This window comes from Rhineura floridana, chromosome 8 (assembly GCF_030035675.1).
Source record: "Rhineura floridana isolate rRhiFlo1 chromosome 8, rRhiFlo1.hap2, whole genome shotgun sequence".
In the NCBI taxonomy this organism is placed as follows: Eukaryota; Metazoa; Chordata; class Lepidosauria; order Squamata; family Rhineuridae; genus Rhineura; species Rhineura floridana.
The window spans coordinates 112,025,000-112,051,710 of NC_084487.1; the positions used below are offsets into that span (position 1 = coordinate 112,025,000).

General features: G+C 42.9%; 1 protein-coding gene across 2 annotated transcripts in view; it reads left to right on the forward strand.

Annotated features, from left to right (window-relative positions):
- Positions 1–26,711, forward strand: part of FBXL13 (F-box and leucine rich repeat protein 13) — a 177,871-nt gene that overhangs the window by 46,723 nt on the left and 104,437 nt on the right. For both annotated transcript variants that reach the window (XM_061582083.1, XM_061582084.1), the window contains 3 exons: positions 11,756–11,947; positions 16,268–16,363; positions 25,024–25,159. In XM_061582083.1, the coding sequence (XP_061438067.1) occupies positions 11,756–11,947; positions 16,268–16,363; positions 25,024–25,159 (424 nt within the window). The remainder of the gene's footprint in view (positions 1–11,755; positions 11,948–16,267; positions 16,364–25,023; positions 25,160–26,711) is intronic.

Genomic DNA, 26,711 nt, shown 5'->3' on the forward strand with positions numbered 1-26,711 from the left:
TGGTACCAAGGAATCAATGAGACAGATTCAAAGTTTACTCACAAAGGAGACGTTTATTGGGTATATAACAGGCATGCCTACCTGGTGGATCAGACTGTCAAGGTCCCTCGCAGAGACGTTGAAGTCTGAACCCCGAGCTGGGCTACACGGGTGCCTTTTATAGGGAAAATCTTGGCAAGGCACAGTGGTGACAGAATATGGACCTTGGATTTCAGGAAAGCCGATTTTAGCAAGCTCAGGGAAATGATGGGTAGGATCCCGTGGCTAGACAGACTAAAGAAAAAAGGAGCCCAAGAAGCATGGGAGTTCATGAAGAAGGTATTACAAAAAGCGCAATCGCAAACAATTCCAAAGAGGAAGAAAAACGGAAGACATCGGAAAAAGCCAGTGTGGCTACACGGAAGACTGGTGGAGGAGGTAAAAATAAAAAAGAGCATGTATAAAGAATGGAAGGAAGGACGCATCACCAAGGAAGAGTACCGACAAGCGGCTCGGGCTTGCAGGAATAGCGTAAGGAAAGCTAAAACCCAGAATGAGCTGAGGCTGGCAAGGGAAGCAAGGAACAACAAAAAGGGGTTTTTCAGATATGTTCGAAGCAAGAGAAAGACCAAGGAAACGGTGGGACTGCTGCTCAGTGAGGATGGCAAAATGTTGACAGATAACAAGGAAAAAGCAGAACTGCTCAATGCCTATTTTGCCTCCGTTTTCTCCCAAAAACGGAACAGTGTGCAACCTTGCATCGGTAGCAATCTCAGTAAGGGGTCGGGATTGCAGTTCAAGATTGATAAGGAGATAGTCAGGAAATACCTAGTTAACCTAAATGAGTTCAAATCTCCAGGGCCTGATGAACTGCATCCCAGAGTATTGAAGGAACTTGCTGATGTACTCTCGGAACCTCTTGCCATCATCTTTGAGAAATCCTGGAGAACGGGAGAGGTGCCGGAGCATTGGAGATGGGCAAACGTGGTCCCGTTCTTTAAAAAGGGTAAAAAAGAAGATCCGGGGAATTACAGACCGGTCAGTCTGACTTCAATACCGGGAAAGATATTAGAACAGATAATAAAGGAGTCCATTGGCAACTATCTAGATGACAATGCTGTGATTAGTAGGAGCCAGCATGGGTTTGTCAAGAAAAAATCCTGTCAAACTAATCTCATCTCTTTTTTTGATCGGGTCACTAGCTTAGTAGATGGTGGAAATGCTGTAGATGTCATCTATCTAGATTTCAGCAAAGCGTTTGACAAAGTCCCCCACGACCTTTTGATTAGCAAACTGGTCAAATGCGGACTAGATGGAAATACTGTCAGGTGGATTCACAACTGGTTGGAAAACCGTACTCAAAAAGTGGTCGTCGGTGGCTCTGCTTTGGACTGGAAGGAGGTTTCGAGTGGAGTGCCACAGGGTTCTGTCCTGGGGCCGATACTCTTCAACATTTTTATCAATGACTTAGATGATGGGGTGGAGGGAAGCCTTATGAAGTTTGCGGATGATACGAAACTGGCAGGGATAGCTAACACAATGGAAGACAGGAATAAAATCCAAAGGGACCTGGATAGACTAGAAAATTGGGCTGAAATTAATAAAATGAAATTCAATAAAGACAAATGCAAGATTCTGCATTTAGGCCACAAAAACAAAATGCACGGGTACAGGATGGGAAATACCCGGCTTAGCAGTAGTGCGTGTGAGAAGGACCTTGGAATTGTAGTGGATCGCAAGTTGAACATGACCCAGCAGTGTGATGCTGCGGCAAAAAAGGCAAACGCGGTTTTGGGCTGCATAAACAGAGCTATAGTTTCCAGGTCGAGGGAAGTAATAGTCCCACTATATTCTGCATTAGTCAGGCCTCATCTGGAATACTGCGTTCAGTTCTGGGCGCCTCGTTTTAAGAAAGATATAGACAAGTTAGAGCGGGTTCAGAAGAGGGCGACGAGGATGATAGCCGGTATGGAGAACAAGTCTTATGAGGAAAGGTTGAAGGAACTTGGCATGTTCAGTCTGGTGAAGAGAAGGCTGAGGGGTGACATGATTGCACTCTTTAAGTACCTGAAGGGCTGTCACATAGAGGAGGGTACAGATTTGTTCTCTGCTGCCCCAGAGGGTAGGACTAGGTCTAATGGTTTTAAGTTGCAGGAGTGTAGATTCAGATTGGACATTAGAAGGAACTTTTTGACAGTAAGGGCAGTTTGGCAATGGAACCGATTGCCTAGGGAGGTGGTGGGATCCCCTTCGCTGGATGTCTTCAAGCAGAGGCTGGACAGCTATCTGCGGGAGATGCTTTAGCTGTGGATTTCCTGCTGTGAGCAGGTTGGACTTGATGGCCTACAAGTCCCCTTCCAACTCTATGATTCTATGATTCTATAATGTATCATTAGCTGTATCTTACATCAAATCATCACATCTTGACAGAATACATGATTAATTATGCTATATCAACCTAAGCATCAAAGCCATTCTATGATTAATAGAGTTTATGCTACCATCTTACTATCTTTGAAGTATCACAGTCTCTTGATCTAGGGTGTCAAGGCACTTGATGGATTGCCCTGTCTACATGAGAGGACACTGTTCTGGTGTAAACAGGCCATCTTGACCTCTTTATGCTCCTCTCTATGTGTGCTACTGTTCCTTAACATGTGCAGCTCATTAGAGCTATCTAGACCAGCTTCAAGGCTACTATCCTTGAGGGTACATGAAATGGTTCTTTCCCCAATCCATTAGCCTTCTAGATAAGACACAGCTGGGTGTAGATTGTTTACCGTTACTTGACCCCAATCTCTAACAAGCTGAACTTCTTGCAGGTGCTCAAAGTTGAGAAAAACAACATTATAAGCTTTCATTTGCAAATCTTAACATCTTAAAGGCAAGTATACATAAAAATAGCCATACATATGCATTGCAACGATTACATGAACGCGCCATGGACTACAGAGATGAACCTGGGCTCCTGGGCTAGTCACAAGCAAGATATAATAGCATTTTCTTCTGCAGAATCTGAATACATAGCTGCTGCAGAAGCATACAAAGAGCCACTTGGTTTAACAGATTACTAAAAGACTTTGGAATAAGAGGACAAAGGCCAATTCAGATGATTGAAGACAACCAGAGTTGTATTAGACTTTCTCAGACTGAGAGAATCACACCACGCACTAAGCATATAGGGATCAAGTACTGTATAGTGCATGAACTGACAGAAAAAGGATTCATCAAGATGAACTACTGTCCAACTACAGAGATGACAGCGGACATCTTGATGAAACCATTGCCAAGAGACTGTTTCAAGAGACTTTGGGTCAAGATGGGACTCTTGAGTTCTTACTTGAGGAGAAGTGTTGGGTTTAAGCAAGCTTGCATGCTGCCCCCTTTGATAGAATTGGAGGACATCTCTATGCTTGTTTACCATGATATAACTTCCTAAAGGGTAGGTTACCTGCTTCTCTTCCTCTTTCTTTTGTCAAGGGATTATTGATCTCTTTGCATATTCTCCATTAAGCTTGAGGGAGTGAGAAGCATACACAAGCTTCTCTTCCAATGTGATCCTCACTATGGACTAAGACTTCTATTTTTCTATCCAAGCTAGAGCCTATGTTTCCTGAACATATGAAAGGTTGTGAGTAAATGTTGAGCCCCAACCCTCTTGCGAGGGCCTGGAGAGAGGGGTATGAGTTTCAGGCTTCTCAGCTGTCAGAGGGCGAGGATGGCCCAGGAGTTGTTGAGCCTCCGCAAGATCTTGAACGAGGAAGGAGGATTTCAGGCCAGTTCCCACAGACGGCACTGTCCCAGCTGGGGAGCGCCCCACCCCCAGACATGTCAGAGGAGCAGCTGGACGATGAGCCAGAGCGGGCATTAACTCCCCCTTTACCCAGTGGCTCACGGGATGAGTCCAACACGTCGCTGCCACCTGACCTTGAATCTCTGGCTAAGGAGCAGGTTCCTTCGGACGAGGTGTTGGAAACACGCCCACCTTCACCATGCTCTCGATTCAGGGAGAAACGGACAGGCCAAAGGCAAGAATTGCGCAAGAGCCAGAGAGTACGCTCCAAGACCCTGCCTATTTAAGCCTGCCACTTTCGGGTTGGAGCTGCTGAGTCAACTTTCTTTCAACGCTGCAGAGCATGCCTAGAGTGCAGTTAGGAAATTCTATTGAAATAGCTTAGGGGTTTCTATGAAGCGCACTGCTTTTAATGTATCCATTACTTTAATAAAACACGATTTAATTGCACCCGCATCTCCGTCTCATGGATCCCGCTCAAAACTGGACAGTAAACATTCTTTATACTTTTTACCCAAGAAGACTGTGGTTTATTTCAATTTAACTAGAGTGCATGAGAGAGGAAGGTGGGACTGGTTATTCTTAATTCCGCTGTTGCATATATACTTTGCTAAGAAATAGGACTACAAACTGTTCCTATTTCATTTAAACCAAACAGTTTATGGGTCCAGAGACAACAGAGGTAAGATATACCAGTTTAGGGGGGGTGTTCCAGCCCATGCAACAGCAGGCACAGTTTTCCTCCTCTTCTTGAGTCTCAGGCCAACAGCAGTGAGGAGGCAACCATCAATCTCAATCCTGCCTCTGTTATCACAGGATTTACCAGTAATAATAATAATAATAATAATACTTTAATTTATAGGCCGCCTATCTAGCCAATGGCCACTCTAGGCGGCTTACAATAAAACATGATAAAATACAATAAACAATATAGCCAGTACAGTGTAATACAAAAATTACAGTATTTAGTAGATTGTTTTTACAGTTCTAGGACTAGTAGAGAGAGTCCGGCAGAATTTTTCCCTAATGGTGGGAATCGACTACAGATCATTAGGACTTAGGGTAGAAACATACTCACTGTTCTGCTGGTTCCAGTGTGTTTCTACCTCTTTTTTCTGATAACATGTGACACTACTTTTAAAACATCTGCACTGACTGCCCATCCTCTACTGAGCCAGGTTCAAGGTCCTTGTATTAATTTACAAAGCCCTGAACAGCTTAGGTCCAGGATATCTTAGAGACCACCTAAACCTTTATATCTCAGTTGAATCACTAAGATCATCTGCAGGAGTGGCTTTTGTTGTCCCCCGAGTTGGTGAGGCTCATTTAACATCAACATGAAATTGAGCCTTCAGTGTCATCAGCTCAGTTCTCTGCAATGCCTCTGCTAACAGAGATTCAGCAGGCGCCTTCTGTTTTTAATTTTTAAGCACCTGCTGAAAACCTCTCTGCTCTGCCAGGCTTATGCAGGCAATTAAGAAGATGATTTTTTGCAACAGTTGACCTTTGTTTTTATTGTATTGTTAATGTTTTTTATTTTATGGTTGGTTGTAACGTGTTGTAAAGTGCTTTGATGTTTTTAACGAAATAGTGGTATGATGGAGAAATGTTCTCCTTGGGATCTTTTGCTGGGGGTCCTTGAATAAATTGGAAGACACAGGCTTGGAGCAAAAAGGTAGGCCTTTATTCTTACAAGCATATGCAGGGTCAGCCTCCCAAGAACATCCAGGAGGGACTGCACTGAGGCACTGTGTGCAAGCTCTTTTATAGAGTACAGTTACAGCATGTGACAGTGATTCACCAATCTCAAGAGTTCCTGCCCACCCTACATCACAGTTCCTCCTCTCTACAATCGTTTCCAAACCAATCAGAAAGCATTAGGTAACTCCATGCTGAATCCAAAATTCTGTCCATCTAGTTAATATCCCCATTGTCCTACTGTCCTTCAAGACTAATGAATTTTGGGGCTAGTTGGAACAGTTACTATTGTGAATATGCTTTCAAGCATACCCAGTACATTCCATATGTCATTGTTCCTGATCAGTCAGGCTGACCCAGGTACACCTGGAGATATTTTGGACAAGTTCCCTGAGTTAAGTTTGTCTCAACTCAGGAGTTTGGGAATGTATGAGCACCCCCCAGTTCTGCTCCTATGCCATAGGAGTTCTTATGTCCTTATACGTCCTCAGAAATCCCCTTTCCTTACTTATAAAATACATAACTCAAGAGAGGGGATTATTTAAACACTTGAGCTTAATTTTGAAGCCACACAGTCTAAGGAACAGACTTGGTGACTCTGGCTAACTAGTATCTTTCAGCCTCAGGGATATAGAGGAGGCAGGCCACACCCCAGAGAGCATTTTCTTTATAAAAACACACTTATAAAGTTGTAAATATAACACACTGGATTGTTTTAAAATCGTAAAATCTCACTGTTTCTCTTCATTAAACCCTTTGATTATGCTGTAAAGCTTTTTCCTCTAGATGGGACTATGGCTTTACAGCATACGAAACCAAGAATCACTAAAATTCAGTTTCCCAGGAATAACAATATCTCTATAAATCATAGCTTGTCACAGGTTAAACGCTCTTTGATTCCAAACAATAGGGTAATTAATCTCTGTCAGTCATGCACTGGCCGATTTGGCAAGAACCCAAGAGTTCAATCTAAGTTCACTTTTCCTGCTTTTTCTATAGATTTTAGGATTCTCTGTGAGCCTGTTCTCAACAGGCCTTCAAGCCTTCATTCCTTATTATCCTAAACCAAATGCCTTCTTAATATCTATGATTATATATGTGTGGATATATAAAATTCCCCATTATTTATACAAATATTTTTATAACTAAATAAATAAAATGGCAACACACAACACTAGTCAAGTCCCACCCCTTTTTACTGTAAAACCTGGTGGGAGCAGCTTGAGTGCATTTTTAAAAAATTCAGCTTCAAAGAGATTTCGCAACTGATCGGCAGATCAACCATTCCCCCTCCAGGTGTGGCCTAATGGAAACTCTTTGTAATTTGTCCCTGGCAGAGCTTGGAAGTAATTCATTATAAGTAACGAATTACTTGTAATTCATTACTTTTTTGAGGAACGAGCGGGTAATTCCTTTACATTTTGATTGTAATAGAACTAGGAGTAATTTTATTACTTTTGTGGAATAATTGTAATGTTTCCAGCATTACTTTTGGGCATTACTGGGGGGGGGAAACAGGGGAAATCTTCTGCTCCTCTGATTTGTGGATGAAAATAATGTGCTTCAATTTGGGCTTCTGTGCAGCATTGCTCTTCCCTCGTGCTCTGTGGGTGGGTAGGAGGCGATGAGGGAGGAGGTGGAGAGTGAGACGGGGTGGAGTGGAGAAAGGAATTGTTTAAAAAAATGGACGGTGGTGGAGAAGAATGGAGTGGAGGGAAAAAGGAGCCGGAGGGCAAGAACATGGATAAAGGAGGAGAAGGAGGCAACAGCAGAATGGAGATAAAGAACTGTGGAGGTGAAAGATGACAACGTTTGTGTTGTGTGTGTGCGTGAATACTGTGTTTGCACTTGGCACACAAAGTGGCCTCCAGCACCCTCTCTGGCTACAGTGCTGCATTTGCAGTATTTTAACTTTTTTGCATCTCAGGGGAAAATATTTGCTTGGGTGAGTGTCCCTTAGTTGTTGGCAGGGCAGGGTCTGGGAGGTGGTTAAGTGAGAGAGATTATGCTTGCTGGTTGAGTGGGGGGGTTGCACTTGGTTTGAAGTGCAAAGATCTGAGTAGTGGCCTCTGCCTCCCTCCCTCCCTCCCTCCCTTACCAGCAGAGAGACCACCATTGCTATCTTATGGATAAAAAGAATTATTCTACTACTTCTGTATGTGTGTGTTTACTTTTAATGTTGTTTTAGGCTACGTAGATGTGCAGCAGCCAAGGCCAGCACCTTGTAGGCTTTTTTTAAAAAAGTAACCAAAATGTAATTGTAGTGATTACTTTTGAGAAAAAGTAAAGTATTCAGTTACTTTCAGAGCAATTGTAATTGTAAGGGTAATTACTACTTTTTTGGGCCATGTAATTGTAACTGTAATTTACTACTTTTTAAAAGTAATCTTCCAAGCTCTGTTTCCTGGTCAAAGAAGGATAGAAAGTATCATATAGTTCTGATAGCCATCCAGCATCTTGTGAACATCAGTGTTGTGAAACCAGTTCATTGAATCAGCATTGCTGCCGCAGTTACTCCATATTGTTTATTGTGCCCAAGAGAAAGAAGGGGGACTGGAGGGCATTTGGACTTAAGAGCGTGAATTGGCACCTCAGGAGGCACAGGTTCAGAATGGAGACTCCTTGTACAATCTTGGAGCGTCTGGGGGTAGGGAATTTCCTTGCCTGTCTGGTCTGATCAAAACATATTTCCACATGCTAATTCATCCCTTTCATCTGCAACATCTCCACTTCTGCTATCAGGGCCAGCACTTCCAATATCAAATCCTTCCATTTGACCTCCCTCCACCTCTTTGAATCTTTACCAAACTGATGGTGGCAGTGGTTGCTCACCTTCGGCTGCAGCAGGCCTATATATTCCATTATCTAGATAATCCACCAATCAAGTCTTGTTCCTTCCAGCAGGGGGGTCAAGGACATGAGGCAGTCATTTTTTTCTCTTGTAGAAGCCACATAACTCACCTCTCTGTCTAGGTTTTTTATTGTTCTCTCCGTGAATACATATTTGTTATTCTTGACCAAGTTGTCCTAGTGTATTTTGTCTTTTAAACTTTTTTTTGTCTCTGACTTAAGCATATGTTTTGTGTATGGTTTTTTCTTGTAAATTAAGCTTGGCTACTCTTGAACTAGAGGGATCATCCTCCCACATACTGAGGTAAGAGTCCATTAATTTGCATAATCCTGACTAGTGGAGCAACTAGGAATGAACCCATCTGAATATCCTTTCCATCCCCTGCAGAAAATGAACCTTCGTGGTAGGTCCAAAGTTACATTCTCCATGAGTTTCAGCTGCTCTCTGCCACAAAGATATGCAGGAGGAATCTGCACCAGCCAGGCATATAGGAAATATAATAATGCAGGTTGGTTACTAGGCAACAAATCTAATCTGCTTAGTACCCAACACATCATGGCTCCAAACTCACCTCATGTAGATAGTTCCCTTTGCCATCTGACTGCCTCAGCTCTTATATCCTGAGACATGAAGGGCTAAATATGAAATCCCTCTTCCAGGTCATTATAAGTCCTTAGCCCTCTTCTATGAAGCTCCCCATGCCCCCTGGCATCTCCTAGACCTTCCCAGCTGCTTCCACCCCACAGTGTCATCTGATGCATCTTCTTGCTCTCCATTAACTTTCCATTATTTCCTGCATCCTCTCCAGGACTGCCCTTTCACTGATTGCTGGAAGGTGGAGGAGAGTGATGAGAGGAAACAAACAAGGGAGATGCAGGAAGAATTGGAGACTTTAAGAAAGAAAAGGAGTTCACAAGCCCAAAGCTTATTCCCAATAGATTTGCTGTTGGGAATAATATTTTGGCTTGTGTACTTTTTTAGGGTTGGGGGAGGAGGAGGAGGAGGAGGAGGAGGAGGAGCAGCAGCAGCAGCAGCAGCAGCAGCAGCAGCAGCAGCAGCAGCAGCAGCAGCAGCAGCAGCAGCAGCAGCAGCAGCAGCAGCAGCAGCAGCAGCAGCAGCAGCAGCAGCAGCAGCAGCAGCAGCAGCAGCAGCAGCAGCAGCAGCAGCAGCAGCAGCAGCAGCAGCAGCAGCAGCAGCAGCAGCAGCAGCAGCAGCAGCAGCAGCAGCAGCAGCAGCAGCAGCAGCAGCAGCAGCAGCAGCAGCAGCAGCAGCAGCAGCCTTCCCTGTTTGTCTCTCCTCCCTCTTCAGTCCCAATGGTGTACAGCTGCTACTGTTGGAAGTGGAGCAGGAGCAACTCCTGTTTTGTTCTTTTGTTTATGTTCCAGAAGGGAGATAGAGTTAGGGTCCCCCAGATGGATAGGCTTGATTACCTTTACCTGTGCTGCTCTGACTTCCTTCCGTGGTTAGACTGATACATCTTAGGGAAGCTTATCTGTTCCTCCTCCTTCCACCCTTTTTGTTTCTTCTCTTCTTCGATTGTCCGAGAGAGAGGAGACACCTTTCTCTCTGCTCTCTCTCTCCTGAGCCATGAGGGCAACTCCCAAGCCTGGACATTGCGCCTCCAACTTAGGGCTCATTCAGATGACTGCAAAATGTGTGACACGCCCACTATGTGTGTTCATTATTTTTCAGTCATCCAAATGACGTCTCGCGCTGCTACGCATTTTCGCGGGTTAAGTCTGCTCCTTGCAATACCGGCAAAAATGCGATTTGCTGTTTAAAATCGGGAATCATCCGCTGTGCCTTCAGGAGTTAGGATGCAATACCGCGGACTTTACAGCTGATGGGCGGTTCTTGGGTGTTTCCGCTTGCCCCTTCTCCTCATTCCAGCCAATCACATATCTGCACTTTTGTGCATGTGCGAGAATAAGCCCGGGAAAATTGAACCAATCATTGCAATGGTGGGGTGTTGGGGGGGTCTGCAACTACTGCGGAGATGCATTTTATTTTTTGCCAGCCTGCAAACTGGGCGGCCACTCTGGGTGAGGTCTGCAATGCACAGCAAGCGAGAAAAGGGTGGTGGTCAGTTTCAGCCTGCCTCTGGAAAGCTTTGTCAATTTCATTCTACTTGCTGGGGTTTTTGCTTCAAATCAGAAAAGCATACATTTGTTTAAGTGTAATATCGCAAATACAAACAAGAAAAGAGCTGCTGGTCGGTTTCACGCCTGCTCCGGAAAGCTTTGTCAATTTCATTCTCTGTGGGAAGGAAAGGGAGAAGGGGGGGTGACACGTTTCTTGCTTTTTTGGAGAAATAAGTGCAATTGCCAGCGTGTGTATCTCCTTAAATATCAATAAAGGCAGAAAAACATACATTCATTTAAGCATAATATCGCAAATACAAACAAGGCAGGCGTGAAACCGACCAGCAGCCTTTCTTTCCGAGGTGAGAACTCCTTTACAGCCATATTGTGCTTCGTTGCAAAGGGGGAGAGGAGCATACGTAATTTTTTTGCTGACCAATAAGTTGATAGGGGGAGGTTTTAGAGGCGGAGCTTGGAAAAAGCAAAAAGAATGTAGGGGTCTTACCACTGCATGTGCGGGTGCAAAAAAGTGTTTTTTTAAATTGGGAAAGAGCGAACTAAAAGGCAAAGTGAGGACTATCAGATGACAAACCGAATATGGAAACCGTGGATTATCCCGCTGCGTTTGGATAAGCCCTTAGTTAGTTAGTTAGAACTAGGTATGCCTTTCTATCTACTATGTATTTCTATAAATAAAGTAGCTTTTCTTATTTTACTAAGTCTTAAGTCTCAGTGATCTCAACGCAGGGTAAAAGCCTGCTATTTAGGTAAATGCACACACTGGCACATATGCATTTCAAACCGTTGCCATTCTCTGCTAACATTTATACAATTTACACAACAGCTACTGCAAACAAACATGTACAGAAGGGATCTGAGATTCCCTCTGCTGGACTTGGCCTGGCTCAGCTGATTGTAACCCCTCCCAGAGGCTCCTGAACAGCATTAGGATAAGAAGGATTTAAATGGATGTAACTTAAACCAATGTAAGTTGCATTGGCATTCTATAGTTTGGAAAGTTTTCAAAAATGTAAATTGCATCAGCTGGGAGTGGGGGTGACTACTAATGGGATCAAAGCAGCAGTGCGGGGGCACCTTCAGAAAATGGATTTTCCTAAGGACCACAGAAGGGGGGGAAATTGTTAAATGTCCTCTCCAGGCCTGCTCTGAGTCCATTATCACCTCCTTCAACTGATGCAATTTGCATTTTTTAAAAATCCACATAAATATGCAAAGATTCATTTAAAGTCTCATGTACTTTGGTCTTTATTCGATTTGTCAAAAGCAGACTGTAGTTTGAATAAAGAAAATAAAGAAAATGTTACCTTTGTTGTACTTTATGTGTATCCTTAGCAGCATACAGAAGAAGAGACTGAGGAATTTATTGTTGTTGAAGGACATCATGCTGAAGGACATGAAAGACATCCTTCTGATAAAGATAAACATTACTCTGTAAGGCATTCACATGAAGATTATGTGCCAACGTTGCTCCTAAAACCAGGCAAAGATCATTTTGTAAAACTGCCAGAAAGAGCACTAGCCCAGGTTAGTAAATGTTTAAATTTAAATTTAGAAGTAAAGCCATGTCACTCAGCTGAGTGCCCACTGATAATGTTACCATTAATGTGCCCATGGGGGCAAGCAATCATCTTTTTTCCACACAATGCCTATGGTGCAAATGCTAGGTTATCATGTAGTGCAGGGATGGTGAACCTTCCAGAGGTTGTTTGGGATAAGGGGATGCTTATTTAATCTGTAGATGTCACGAAGATGGAGGGGTAGCTAACACCATAGGAGACAGAATCAAGATTCAAAGTGAACTTGACAGGCTGGAATGCTGGGCCAAAACCACCAATATGAAATTGAAATGTAAAGTCCTGCATTTAGATAAAAAGAATCAAAATCACAAGTACAGAATAGGGAAGACTTGGTTTGACAGCAGTACATGTTAAAATGCTGAGGTTATCTTATGCTATAATCATAACTCCTGGCTGGGAGCAGCAGAGCCACAGTCATACGCAAAGTTTAGCTGCTTGCAAGGAGGGAGGAGGACAGTAAAAATACAATTTTTTGCCACACCAGCTGCAGGCTGGCACTGCAGAAAGTCCCAGATTGGGCCCATCAGCAGTAGCTGGACCATCTTAGGTTCCGGTGGATCCTTGTCCAGTCCAGCCCATCCCCTCCCCATTCCCAAAACACCTCAGTTCAGGGGCTTGTGCTGGCTATCTCCATCCACCCACACTTTTGAAGGGATACCTCCACTGCATCATAAACTCATCTAGCACAGCAGATAGGGAGTTAGGATTGTTTGAACCATGGATCATAAACTGAACATGAGCTAGCAGTATCGTATGGATACTTAAAAAGCTGATGAAGCTTAGGCTGTATAAAAAAAGCAGTGTCCAGATCAATCGGTCAACTCAAGGAAGGAGCAATAATTCAACTCTGCTCTACTGGTGTGGCAGCATCTAGAATATTGTGCCCAGTTTTGGGTGCCACAGTTTATGAAAGTAATTGACAAACTAACATGTATCCAGATGTAGATGACAAAGATGGTGGAGGGGTTCTGGAAATCATGTTTAGCGTGGAGAAGAGAAGATTAAGGGGGGACGACATGATAATGGTGTTCAAATAACTGAAGGGCTGTTGCAAAAAAGATGAAGCAAACTTGTTCTCTGTTGCTCTAGAGGGCAGGTCTGGAACCAATGGGTGGAAATTACAGGAAGGCAGATTTCAGCTAACTATTAGGAGAGCTGTATGACAGTGGAACAGACTGCCTTAGGAGATGGTGAGCTCTCCTACACAGGAGGTTTTTAAGCAAAGTGCTGGATAGCCATTGTCAGGGATGCTGTAGTTGCTTCCTGCATTGCAGATTCTGTGCTAAGCAGGGGGCTGGTCTAGGTGACCCCCAAGACTCCTTCCAACAGGTTTTCCTGGAAGTTGCTGGTAATCTTGATCCTTTGAAACAGACTTAGTCACCCTGGTGTATGCCTTTTCAGGGAACTGGACAGGCACTCTGCCCTTATTAGCTCTGGGCACCTTTTAGTGGCTTTCACCCAACTGATCATAGTCTTCTGGACTGCCTGTCTGGGATGGGTTTAAGAGGTATTGTTCTGCAGCAGTTCTGATCCTACTTTGAGGTCTGATCCCTTACCTTAGAACTGAATAGTTGAAAAATGAATCATAATGAGAGTGTTGCTTGCCACCGAAGACAATGGTAGTTCAAGCTGATTGAGCTGTGTCTGACCTGGTTTACTAAAACTGTCTGTGTAACAGCTTAAATCAAGAGCTTTACATACAAATCAGCTGAACTGGAGAGTATCAGGGTATCCATTCATCCCTCGATTTTGGAGTCTCATGGTTTTCTGACAATTCAAATTCCCCTGAAGGCTCAGATGTGTCAACAATGGCAAAAGGGGGAAACCTGAAGGCAAAATTGAGTAGGGCTATGACAGCAGGGGCCACCTGCATGGATTGCAAAGCGCTATGAAGCAGCAGGCTCTCCATTATTCTGGGGAATGGCTATCATAATTGCAGATAATGTCTATTTGTAGTAAGGAATGTAGTAAAGGTTTCATAAAGAGTAAAGTGTGGGGTGCTCTAATGAAATCAGCTCAGACTATTGTCCTAATATGGTACAGTAAGTGTTTCTGGAGCAAGCACTGTCAAAGCTAGAGTCCTTCTAGGCAGGAGTGATAATATTGGACTTCATTGAGGTAATACACAGCAGATTGGATGGGAGTGGTGATTTTAGTAAAGAGGTGAGTTCAGCACTGGCTTGAGCACCTAGTATAGGCTTACATTCTGAGTCACCCACTGACTGATCCTGTGCATGGGAAATTCTGAATATTGTACAACATTTGTAGCATTACTAACAGTCCAGGTAGTCCCTGGATGTTTACAAAGCATTTGATGGGGTAGAATGGCATTTCATTGAGGCACTCCTCTCCAAATTAGGCTTTGAGAAAAAATGCTTACAAGAGGGTGGCTACATCTTGGGCATGTCAGAGGCTTGGTGCAACTGCACCTTGCCTCCATGAAGCCTCATACTTTGTGGAATATGCTTCTCCTTCTCAGCATACTACTATTAAAAAGGAGAGAAGTTGGGGAGGAGAGGGCAGTCACAGAAGTATCATATCATATATTTGAATGGAAAGAATACTTAGAAATAGAAGTATTGCCTCAGCTTGGGAGAGGTAGCAGGAACTGTTAGGGAATGGTTTCTGGGTTACTACAGCCCAGCAGCAAGCCAAGGAAGTAAACACCTTATAGAAACAGGTATTGCGGGTGGAGGGAAGGGGGGGGAAATTGCACAGTAACCCCAAGGAGACTTTGATGATAACAAGAGACCCAATCCTCCTATGCTAGGAGCCATGGTCTCACCAAAACATGTCTGAAAGAAAGATGGAGGATTGGGGCTCTGAAAGCACTCACAAGTTGGCTGCTCTCATCTATGGGATGTAATATTGCAACTCTACATGTCTACAAAGGCACTCATCTACACAAATGGGCTGGATTCGAAGAAGTCTCAGCTAAACAGAGACACCAGACAGGGCTGCTCTCTAGCCCCTCTATTATTTGTGGTGATAAGAGAGACACTAGGGGCTTATCCACATGGGAGCATTACTTTGTACTAAAGACACAGTTTTTACCTCTTGTTTTCTATTTGCACCATCCACAATGAGGGCTCAATGCCAGCCGCAAACACAGTGTTTTCTATTTAGACTGAAGGGGAGGATCAATCATGCAGCTTTCTGATGACCACACTCTTTAATTTAACATTTCGGCTCCCTCCGGCATGCTCAGCTTGTTCTACCAGTTAGCTTCATTAAAAACAACAACAACCCGGAAGTGTGGTTATTTGTATTTTTACTGGTACAATACAGCTGAAATACAAATCTTTGTCTGGGCATTGTTTACAGCAACTTAAAAAAGGCTTGCAGAATGGGACAGAGCAGCTGAAAGTTATTTGTCAGCCCACAGGAAATGAAATGAAAGAAGGGAGAAGGAGGAAGTGGGCATGGAGAGGGGAATGATTGACACACCCATCTAAAAGCATTGGAGCAAAGCATCTGCAAGCACTAGAGATATGGAGTGAGGACTTTTTTTGTTCCCTTTTCGTATTATCAGAGGATTGGGTTAATACAGATTTACAAGGGGAAAACTGTGTGATAGCTTCTGTTTGCCAGTAATGTCATGGGAACCATGCAAATTAAAAGGGGATGAAAGGAGCACCAAACACACACAAAACCTCTGTGTAGATGAGCCCTAGCTGTCATGATAATCCAACAAATCAAAGGAATGGAAGTGAATGGGGTCCCCCTACACACACACCATCAGACAATATTATGATGTACTTGAACAACCTGGAGGAGACAGTTCCAGAATTAAAAAGGCTATTGGAGAGATATTTTAACTCATGTATTAGCTTTTGCTCTCTGAATTGCAATATTTCAGCTTATGTTATTGTATTAGACTTTTGAGTAAAAAGCATATTCCCCTCTAGCTTTACTCCTGAAATCTACAGCTTTAGCAAGCAGTGCGCTTGTTGGTAAGAATATAACATTTCAAATACAGTCAAAGACATCATTACATTTAAGAAGGTATTCATTATATAGAATCAGCAAGGAAAACAAAATAAAGTCCAACAACACTGGGCTAGTTTCTTATACTGCTTAGGCTGATATTTCTATAGCATGCTTGCATAGCTGTCTAATAGTATGTTGCAAAGTAAGGTACAAAAGAATCATTGGTGTGGGAAGGCTATGCTTTTTAACCAAGAGAAATCTAAAACCTGACTATGGACAAATTTTACTGCATAACTAATGCTTTTTGTGTTAATGTGTTTCTGTGTTTTGAACTTAGATATTCTATTATTTAACTTTAATTGACTTGGCAAGATGTGCTCAAGTTAGCCGAACCTGGAAGGCAATGACCCAAATGGGTTCAGTATGGAGTAATGTAAGTACAGGTGTTTGAAACCAAGATTTAACACCAATTTTTTAAAAAATGAATTTAAGAAAAAGAAAGTAATTATGATTTCCCTTGTTAAATTAACTCATTGTTCTTCAAATTTAATAATACTGTTAGAGAACAATTGTGTATCGAATGATAATGAATGCTTTGGTTAGAATATGTTGCCCCCAAATACTTTTCTATAGCCTCTGGATTCAAACATGTAATTTGGACATATACAGAAACTCTCAAAAGTACTATTAAACAAGATATAAACTAATTTAGGCTTGGCTCTCTAATATTCTTACTGCAATTCATTGAAATTTATATTTCCAATATATCTGAGGGATTAAGGTTAATGAAACTGATGACAAAAGTTTGGATCCCAAGAATCCCTTTGCTCCATGGAAAGAGCTTTGATCCAGCAGAGGATAAAGTCAGAGAGGAGTTTTTTACCAATTTTCTCTTCCCCATCCATCCTCAAATGCTACTTTCTAGGCTGTTCGGAGAAGGATGCCAGGGGGAAGGCATGGCGTCTGAGCCTGAAATCTTTTGTGCGGAGCCCCAAGTCTCAGTGAGGGGATAGACACCATTGCTGCCGCTGAGTCAGCTGTGCTAGCCAGGGCTGCAGGCAAAGATTGCTGGGTAGAAACACAGCAATCATCAGCAGTGTAAGAGTGGGGAGAGGAGTATGCAGCTACTGTGCAAGCAAACCTCAAAGCTACTTATTAGCTGTGAGGCAGGGGAGGAGCACTAGGAGGCAGAGAGCATTGGGACTGGCGCATTGCATACATGCTAACTTCAATTCCAGATAGAGGAGAGGTGGCAGGTTGAAAGTGTGAAAGGAGTAAGCAAGGGGGAGTTTTTACTTGCAGCAGTGCTTACATGTGTTGCTTGGAGAAAACGTGGAAAGGAGGAGGACTTTGTTAGCCATTAATAGTGAGGCCTTGCAGTTGCCAGAAGGGATGAGAGGCCGGAAAAGGCCACCATATGGCTGCAATGACTTCACCTCTTTACTTGAGAATGGGGGCGGAAGGAGGAAATGGGCAGTCAGGAAAGGGCCCACATGGCAGCATGCAGCTGCATCTCTACTCAGCTGAAGAGATATGAGTGAAAGGCCAGGAAAAGGCCCACATGGCAGCGCACAGCCACCTCTTTACTTGGGAGAGTTGGTAGTAAGCCTCACTGGGCCCAACAGGGCTTGTTTCTAGGCAAACGGATGTGTGTGGGAACACCTTTTGCTGTTCCCTTCTGGACTCCCTCCATCAAATGATGTCAACTAAGCCACTGCTGCAAAAAGAGCCTCAAGTATGCATTTACTCATCCTGCCCCACAATGCAGCTCCTCTTTTGCAGTTTACTTTTCCTGTCTTCTGAAGGAGGGAGGCAAGGAGTTCTAAGGAGGATCAAAGAGGAAAGGGGGCTTGCTTTTTGCACTACTGGATGGTTCAATTCTATCCTTGCTCAAAAAAAACTTCAGGCACACACCAGTCTATCCTGTAACCTGATCCTTTAACTGTTTCCTCAAGAGGAGAATTGGTACAGTGAGGTCTGAAGGAGTTCTGGGAGCCTCTCTTCCACCACACACTCCATTTATCTCTGCTCTTCCCCTAGATGAAGGGGGTATTTGAGGTTTTTGCTGCCTCCTTCCCACAGGAGCATCACCTTTTCAAAAGTCCCTCATCTATAATACCTCACTCATGAGATGATTTACTTGGGAGCAAAGGGAAGAAATCAACTGTTAATGCCTTGCTTGCTTCAGGTGTGTTGGCAAAGGAGATGTCAGTCATGAGAGCAACTGCTTTGAAGCATAATCCTATGCAAATTTATTCAGAAGTCAGCCCCATTGAGTTAATAAGATAGTAACCTAAATCAGTCAAGCTCCACTCTCTCCAAATACAGTATAGTGAATTCTCTCTCATAATTAATTGATCAATAGTTGAAGCTGAAATTAAAGGCATAGCAAGGTTACTGTGTGAAGCAGTGGAGTGACTGAGGATAAGGCAGTTCTCTATACTTTTCACTAGAGTTCTTAATTTTTAAAAATGCAGGCAAGATAAATTTACTATTTTGTCATTTCAGTGACAGAAGCTAGGATTTTTTACTCATCATTATCACTTATTTTTCCAACCATCATTTACATGTGTTTCAAGGATGTTTTGGTTACAGTAAACAGTAAGGAATACAAATGGGTCAGCAATTTTTTTGTATTACCACAGTAAGATTGAGGGCTTATCCATGCAGGAGTCTTTAGTCATACTAAAGATGCTACTTTTACCATTGTAATAGGTTTTCAGGGTCCACATTTCTTACTCAATAGTAGCTTCCAATCCGCTGTTTGCCATTCACACAAGTAGGTGTTCCTCTGGGAAGGATTAGTGTTGCTGTTTCCTTGTGGCCCTGCCCCCAATTTTACATGTTTACTTCCTCCAGAGTATTGATATTTTATGGAAGGCAACAATTCCCTCAGTTGTAATCCCCATGACAGGCCGGGATAGCACCTTGGTGTGCAGTTGACAAGAAACAATGGAACTGACTAGATCCCCCCTTCTCCATTGACCAAGCCTGAGTAAAAGTAGGCAGTGGCTGCAGCAGTTGGAAACTGCTGAAGTAAGGATTCATCTGCCCACTAAAAACATTGAAGCAAAGTGGCTACAAGGAGGAGTGCAGTGCAGCTGAGACAGTGTTTCCTTCCCTTTTTGCATTATCAGCAGATTGGGTTAATACAGATTTAATGGGGAAAACTGCATGATAGCTTCTGCTTGCCTCAACATCATGTGAACCATGCACATTAAAAGGGGATGCAAGTAGCACCAGACACACCGTAAATCGTCGTGTGGATGAGCTCTCAGATGGAGACAGCTTTCTTTCCTGCTCACCTAGCAGGTGAAACAACTCTGCATTTACTGTCAACAACATTCAAGACATACAGTATAAAGAATGTAAAGGACTGCCTTTGTTATTGATGTAGAGGTCTGGTGTAAACTGGATGGAGTTGTCATAACATAATAGGATGAGAGATGTGAAAGCCTGGAGGGAAAAAACTGGCCGCATATGTGTTCCAGTCATGACAAAGAAGCAAAATTTCTAGATATTCTAAATGACTATGCCCTAGACCAGTTGGTCATGGAACCGACCAGAGGGACAGCAACCCTGGACTTAATCCTCAGTGGGGACCGGGACCTGATGAGAGATGTAAGTGTTGTTGAACCGATTGGGAGCAGTGCTATTAAACATACATGTAAATGGCCAATTGTCAAGAAAATCCAACACGGTCACATTTCACTTCAAAAGAGGAAACTTCATAAAAATGAGGGGATTGGTAAAAAGAAAGCTGAAAAACAAAGTCCAGAGGGTCACATCACTTGAAAATGCTTGGAAGTTGTTTAAAAACACTATATTAGAAGCTCAACTGGAGTGCATACTGCAGATCAGAAAAGGTACCGCCAGGGCCAAGAAGATGCCAGCATGGTTAACGAGCAAAGTCAAGGAAGCTCTTAGAGGCAAAAAGTCTTCCTTCAGAAAATGGAAGTTTTGTCCGAATGAAGAAAATAAAAAGGAACACAAACTCTGGCAAAAGAAATGCAAGAAGACAATAAGGGATGCTAAAAAAAAATTTGAGGAGCACATTGCTAAGAACATAAAAACCAACAACAAAAAATTCTATAAATACATTCAAAGCAGGAGACCATCTAGGGAGGCAATTGGACCCTTGGATGATAAGGGAGTCAAAGGTGTACTAAAGAACATTAAGGAGATTGCAGAGAAGCTAAATGAATTCTTTGCATCTGTCTTCACAGTGGAAGATATAGGGCAGATCCCTGAACCTGAACTAACATTTGCAGGAAGGGATTCTGAGGAACTGAGACAAATAGTGGTAACGAGAGAGGAAGTTCTAGGCTTAATGGACAATATAAAAACTGACAGATCACCAGGCCCGGATGGCATCCACCCGAGAGTTCTCAAAGAACTCAAAGGTGAAAGTGCTGATCTGCTAACTAAAATATGTAACTTGTCCCTCAGGTCCTCCTCCGTGCCTGAGGACTGGAAAGTGGCAAATGTAACGCCAATCTTCAAAAAGGGATCCAGGGGGGATCCCGGAAATTACAGGCCAGTTAGCTTAACTTCTCTCCCTGGAAAACTGGTAGAAAGAATTATTAGAGCTAGATTAACTAAGCACGTAGAAGAACAAGCCTTGCTGAAGCAGAGCCAGCATGGCTTCTGCAAGGGAAAGTCCTGTCTCAGTAACCTATTAGAATTCTTTGAGAGTGTCAACAAGCATATAGATAGAGGTGATCCAGTGGATGTAGTGTACTTAGACTTTCAAAAAGCGTTTGACAAGGTACCTCACCAAAGACTTCTGAGGAAGCTTAGCAGTCATGGAATAAGAGGAGAGGTCCTCTTGTGGATAAGGAATTGGTTAAGAAGCAGAAAGCAGAGAGTAAGAATAAACGGACAGTTCTCCCAATGGAGGGCTGTAGAAAGTGGAGTCCCTCAAGGATCGGTATTGGGACCTGTACTTTTCAACTTGTTCATTAATGACCTAGAATTAGGAGTGAGCAGTGAAGTGGCCAAGTTTGTTGACGACACTAAATTGTTCAGGGTTGTTAAAACAAAAAGGGATTGCGAAGAGCTCCAAAAAGACCTCTCCAAACTGAGTGAATGCGTGGAAAAATGGCAAATGCAATTCAATATAAACAAGTGTAAAGTTATGCATATTGGAGCAAAAAATCTGAATTTCACATATATGCTCATGGGGTCTGAACTGGCGGTGACCGACCAGGAAAGAGACCTCGGAGTTGTAGTGGACAGCACGATGAAAATGTTGACCCAGTGTGCGGCAGCTGTGAAAAAGGCAAATTCCATGCTAGGAATAATTAGGAAAGGTATTGAAAATAAAACAGCCGATATCATAATGCCGTTGTATAAATCTATGGTGCGGCTGCATTTGGAATACTGTGTACAGTTCTGGTCGCCTCATCTCAAAAAGGATATTATAGAATTGGAAAAGGTTCAGAAGAGGGCAACCAGAATGATCAAGGGGATGGAGCGACTTCCTTACGAGGAAAGGTTGCAGCATTTGGGGCTTTTTAGTTTAGAGAAAAGGCGGGTCAGAGGAGACATGATAGAAGTGTATAAAATTATGCATGGCATTGAGAAAGTGGATAGAGAAAAGTTTTTCTCCCTCTCTCATAATACTAGAACTTGTTTACATTCAAAGAAGCTGAATGTTGGAAGATTCAGGACAGACAAAAGGGAGTACTTCTTTACTCAGCACATAGTTAAACTATGGAATTTGCTCCCACAAGATGCAGTAATGGCCACCAGCTTGGACGGCTTTAAAAGAAGATTAGACAAATTCATGGAGGACAGGGCTATCAATGGCTACTAGCTATGATGGCTGTGCTCTGCCACCCTAGTCAGAGGCAGCATGCTTCTGAAAACCAGTTGCCGGAAGCCTCAGGAGGGGAGAGTGTTCTTGCACTCGGGTCCTGTTTGCGGGCTTCCCCCAGGCACCTGGTTGGCCACTGTGAGAACAGGATGCTGGACTAGATGGGCCACTGGCCTGATCCAGCAGGCTCTTCTTATGTTCTTATGTTGTTTAACAATTCTCCCTTGAATTTTTTAGGTTTTTTTCCTGGGCCTTCACATCTCTAGTCAGGACTGGCCCTCCCATGACCCCTGTTGAGTCATGTAGCTCAGGACCATGGGTGGGGGGAGCAGATCATGCACCCCATCCACTGCTTGCAGGGCCAGCAAAATGCTGTAACTGGTTGGCCAATGCTGCTGCTGCTCCCTCCTGCCCACTGCTGCTGTTGCTGCCTCCTCCTTTCCACCTGCTTACCAACCCATTGGCAGCCCCCTCTCCCTGCCCTTCTCCCTGCTCACCCCTCCTGCCTGCTCACCCACTCCTGGCTAATGACAAAATGAAGTAATGGAAAGAGTCCTTCTAAAGAGTGAAGCATCGTGGGAAGGGCATGAGACAGCAGTCCAAGCAGTCAGACATCAGTGCAGTTCAAGCAGTCTGTAGTAAGAATCCACAACAAGCAGAGTAGGATCAAAACGGCCGGAGACAAACAATGTGGTATAAAACAGGCTAGTGGTCAGGTTCTTAACTCAATAGGTATCTTTCTAACACCTTCTCTCACAGACAAGCCATACCCAGGAGAATTCTTATAACATGCCAGCAGGGCTCCTTTTGACTCCACAGATCATCTGATTCTTCTGAGCTGATTTGCTGCACTTTCCCTTCCATCAGAGGCGGAGGGGCTTTGTTGAGCAGCAAGACTCAGGCCAGTCAGTCCTGTAAGCTGTCCTTGTGCAGAGTAAGGTACTTGAGTCCTGCTGCCAAATTCTCAATTTTTAGCCTGCTAGGACCTTACACAGCATGAAAACTAGCCAGGTTTAATGTAGCCAAGATATATTGAAAAATATATGGAGGAGAAGCATCTTTGCCTTATTTACTGATCTATTGTACTGCTTTACAAGTATATCGTTTTACAGCTAATGCTCTTGTAATCTCTCAGTTTGATTACTGCAATGCTCCCCTTCAAGACTGTTCAGAAGGTTTTGGTTAATACAGAATTGCCAGAATTTTGACTGGAGTGGCCCAGTTCACCATATTATACCAATTTGAAAGGAGCTTCATTGGCTGCCTGATCACGTCCAGGCCCAATTCAAGGTGCTTTTAAAGTTATTAACAGCTTGGGATTCAAATACCTCAAGAAGCACCTACCTCCATATCAACATGCCTGTTCTCTAAGATCATCTGCTGAGGCCCTTCTTCATGTACTTTTCTCTATCATAAGTATGAAGATTGTTTATAATGGAAAGGAATTTCTTAGAAGTAGCACCCCAATTGTGAATACCCTCCTAAAGAGGTTTGGTAGGCACCTACACTGGTATAATTTAGACAGAAGGAAAAACTTTTTTATTTATTGAGGCATTTCAATGAGATGTTACTGATTTAACCAAGTCTGTTTTAAGATTTTGTCTGCTGATTTCTTGTTTTTGTTTTTTTCTATTGATTTTTTGCTGTATATTGCTTTGAAATGTAAATGAAGAAGGGCAGTATGAGAATATTTTCAAGGAAAGTGTGTTTCATTGATGGGGAAGGACCAACAGTAGAGCATCTGCTTTGCTTGCAGAAGGTCCCAGGTCAACCCCAGCATCTCCATGTAGGACTGGGAAATGTCTACTGTCTTAAAACATTGAAGAACCACTGCCACACAGAGCAGAAAATACTGAGCTGAATGAACTAATGGTCTGATTTGGTATAAGGCAACTTCCTACATTTCTATGAGGACAGATAATCCCAGTGGTGCCATGGGGACATAGAATAGTATAATAGGGCAAACTCCATTCAGTACTTCCTGATGCATGCGAAAAGGAGGACAGAAATATTATACCAGTACACCTGCATAGGAAACTCACCACAGGTCTGAGGGACAGGAAAATTAGTATCTACTGTAGTCTTGCCTCCAGGACATCTTATGTATTATCCCTAACCCCTATATAATGGGAACACACAAGGAGCAGATGTAAAACAGAATAGAAGACATCATAACAGAGTACTACAAGAGAAAGGAGGGGCAAGTCTGCCAATGAGAGGAAGCACATGAGCACTTAGCTCACTCCTGATTTAAGAAATTTGCAAACTTACATCTGCACTAGAACTCTGAGAGTTTGTATATATGTGTGTATGTTGCTGATTGCACAGAGGGCTGAATGTTTCATCTGTTTTCTCTAGTGCTTTGTTTTAGTTTAGCAATATTAGAAGCATAATCATATATTAGTATCAATATTAGAAGCATAAAGGGAGCACAAAATTTAATCAATGGGATACACACAAAACAAGTGACAGACGTAATTTTATTGACTTAATTAAACTAATATTCTCAGTAATGTAAACATAGTATATTCTGTATTTTTAACCATCACTAACCACCAGCAGATGGTTATAAGAAAATTAAATTGATAAGAAAAATAGTGAAAGACTGGTGAATAATTTATTAATGATAAATAAGGAAAATGTGAATGGTTCCCAGCAATGAACATTTGTAGGATTGGGCATAACCCCTTCCCCTTTCCTAGACCTTCATTGTCCATAAAGGTGGGTGTAGGAAAATTTCTTTCTTAAAATGTAAACAAGGCTAAGCTGTTGCTTCAAGTGGAAGCTTGGCTGTACTCAGTAGCTGTACTGCCAAGGGCTTTGGAAATGAGGGCCAGAATGCCCCCTAGAAGTGACACCAAGTGCAACTAAACTACCACATGGAGTGGTAGCTTAGCTTTCTTTGAGGAAGAGGAGGAGGAATAGGAATTTCATCAGAAGATAAGACCCTCCCCCATGTACTGTGACTTCCATCAATCTTCCACCACCACCCCATGGGCCAAAATATGGTGGGCTGCGAAGCACATAATTTCTGTTTCTATATTGGGAGATTCCTTGCTTTAGCATAAATATTATCCTGTAATTCTCTATCCATCTCCTGTTGTCATGATACTTCAATATATTTTCATTTAATTCTCTTGAACTACTTATCTTCCAGAAGTGAAGCATTTATTTCTATTTTTAGGATAAGACAGTTAGATTTAACAAAGCTCTGACGTATGGAAAATATAGAAGTCTTTTTTGTTATTTATATAAGAATATATTTTCTGTTTTAGATTAATTTTTCTGCTGTAAAAGACAAGGTTAAAGACACTGTAGCAGGACATATTTTGCTGAAGTGGCATACTAATGTGGGGCATTTGAATCTTCGTGGTTGTGCTACACTTCACTGGCTTACTTTTAAAAGTATTGGTAAGTATTTTATTAAATTTCTCTTTTCTTTTTATTTATTTTTCTTGCTCTTTATGTGTCTATCTTTTTGAAAAATTCAGAGAAATGTATAATGGGTTTATAACTATGTAAAGTCACATACTATGAATCATCAAATAAAGTTCCCAGAGGGTGTTGTCCATTTGTAACTGGCAAGGGGTAATGAGAGGGAACAAAAGTAGCTGAAGATCATTACAAGTGGCGACCTTTCAGCTTGAGGCTTGTGAGCCAGCCACACTGTCAACTGCAGATGCTTCAGCCAACCATTCAGTGCTGGTAGGCCTGGAAAGTGGACAACAAAGATGAAGAAGAGTGGAGACTTCTCTGGTCTGCAGCTAGATTATATAACCCAAGGTAAGAATCAGTGCTTGTTTCCTCTTCCCTTCTGCCTGCCTGACAGTTTTGTCTAGCCTTCAGGGGTTGCCTTCATTACTGCAAATGATTCTTCTTGTACACAGTGGTTTTTCATGGGGGTTATTCTTGCGTTTTCAGTCTCATAACTGAGTTGGCCATCAGAGACCCTAGTTAGGAGTAAGCAGAGGTGGACTTTCAGCAAAATTCCATGGGACTTTCTTAAGAGACCTTGGGTATATGGGCTCACAGGCTTGTTCATGTGTTCACGATAGGGACTGGCAGCCAGCTGCACTCCCAGGTTAGTTATGGCAGGTGCTTTAAGTCACATTATCTACTTCCTCTAAGAATACAAGCAGGCTACCATTAGACAGACTGTTAGCAACATCAAAGTGCTTCATTGTCCATGTAATGATAAATGTATGGAAGTTACAAGCAATGTTTCCTTTTTGGTCTGTGACCGTATAATAATAAACTGAATGTTTCCTTTTTCAGCCCAGTCTTGTGTATCCTGTTCCAACTTGGGTCTTGTCCACACTGGCCTCTTGGCACTGGTGCCACTGCTGCTTACCGGGAGGGGAGAGGTAAGGTGGCAATGAGGTCAGTGTTTTGTCAATGCACCGGTGGGAGTACCAGATTGACTCTGCCGGTGCATCTGCACAGTGCTGACCTCCCTGCCATATTGTCCCTCCTTTTTTTCGTTCCCAGTAAGCTGCAATGATGTCAGTGTTGGGAGGCCAGGTGCATGCTGCCACCCCTCTCCTTGTGCTTATATTGCAGAAGAGGCTGGACAGGGGCAGGGGAAGATATAACAAGTATCACATATAGGACTGGAAGTGTGGTCTCTACACTGGCCCATCCTGGTTGCTTTGCATCTGAGGCACTCAGCAACTGAGCTGATCACCAACGGTTGTGGCTTCCTCAGCCCGTGATGCAGCTGGCCTCCAGGCTTCTTAAGTCACTTCATCCCATTCCATGCATACATGTCACTAGGTACAAATGTGTCCCTGCCAAAGTGCAGTGAACTGTTCTTAAGACTATATTGCTCCTTTGTTTTCAATTTTCCATTGCATTATAAACCTTTTATTTTCTCACTATTAAATTTATTACTGTCTCTGCTTTGGGAACTTGCGCCCTTGTCTAATACGTTAAAATAAAGTAGTTTATGTCCCTCAGTTGTTAA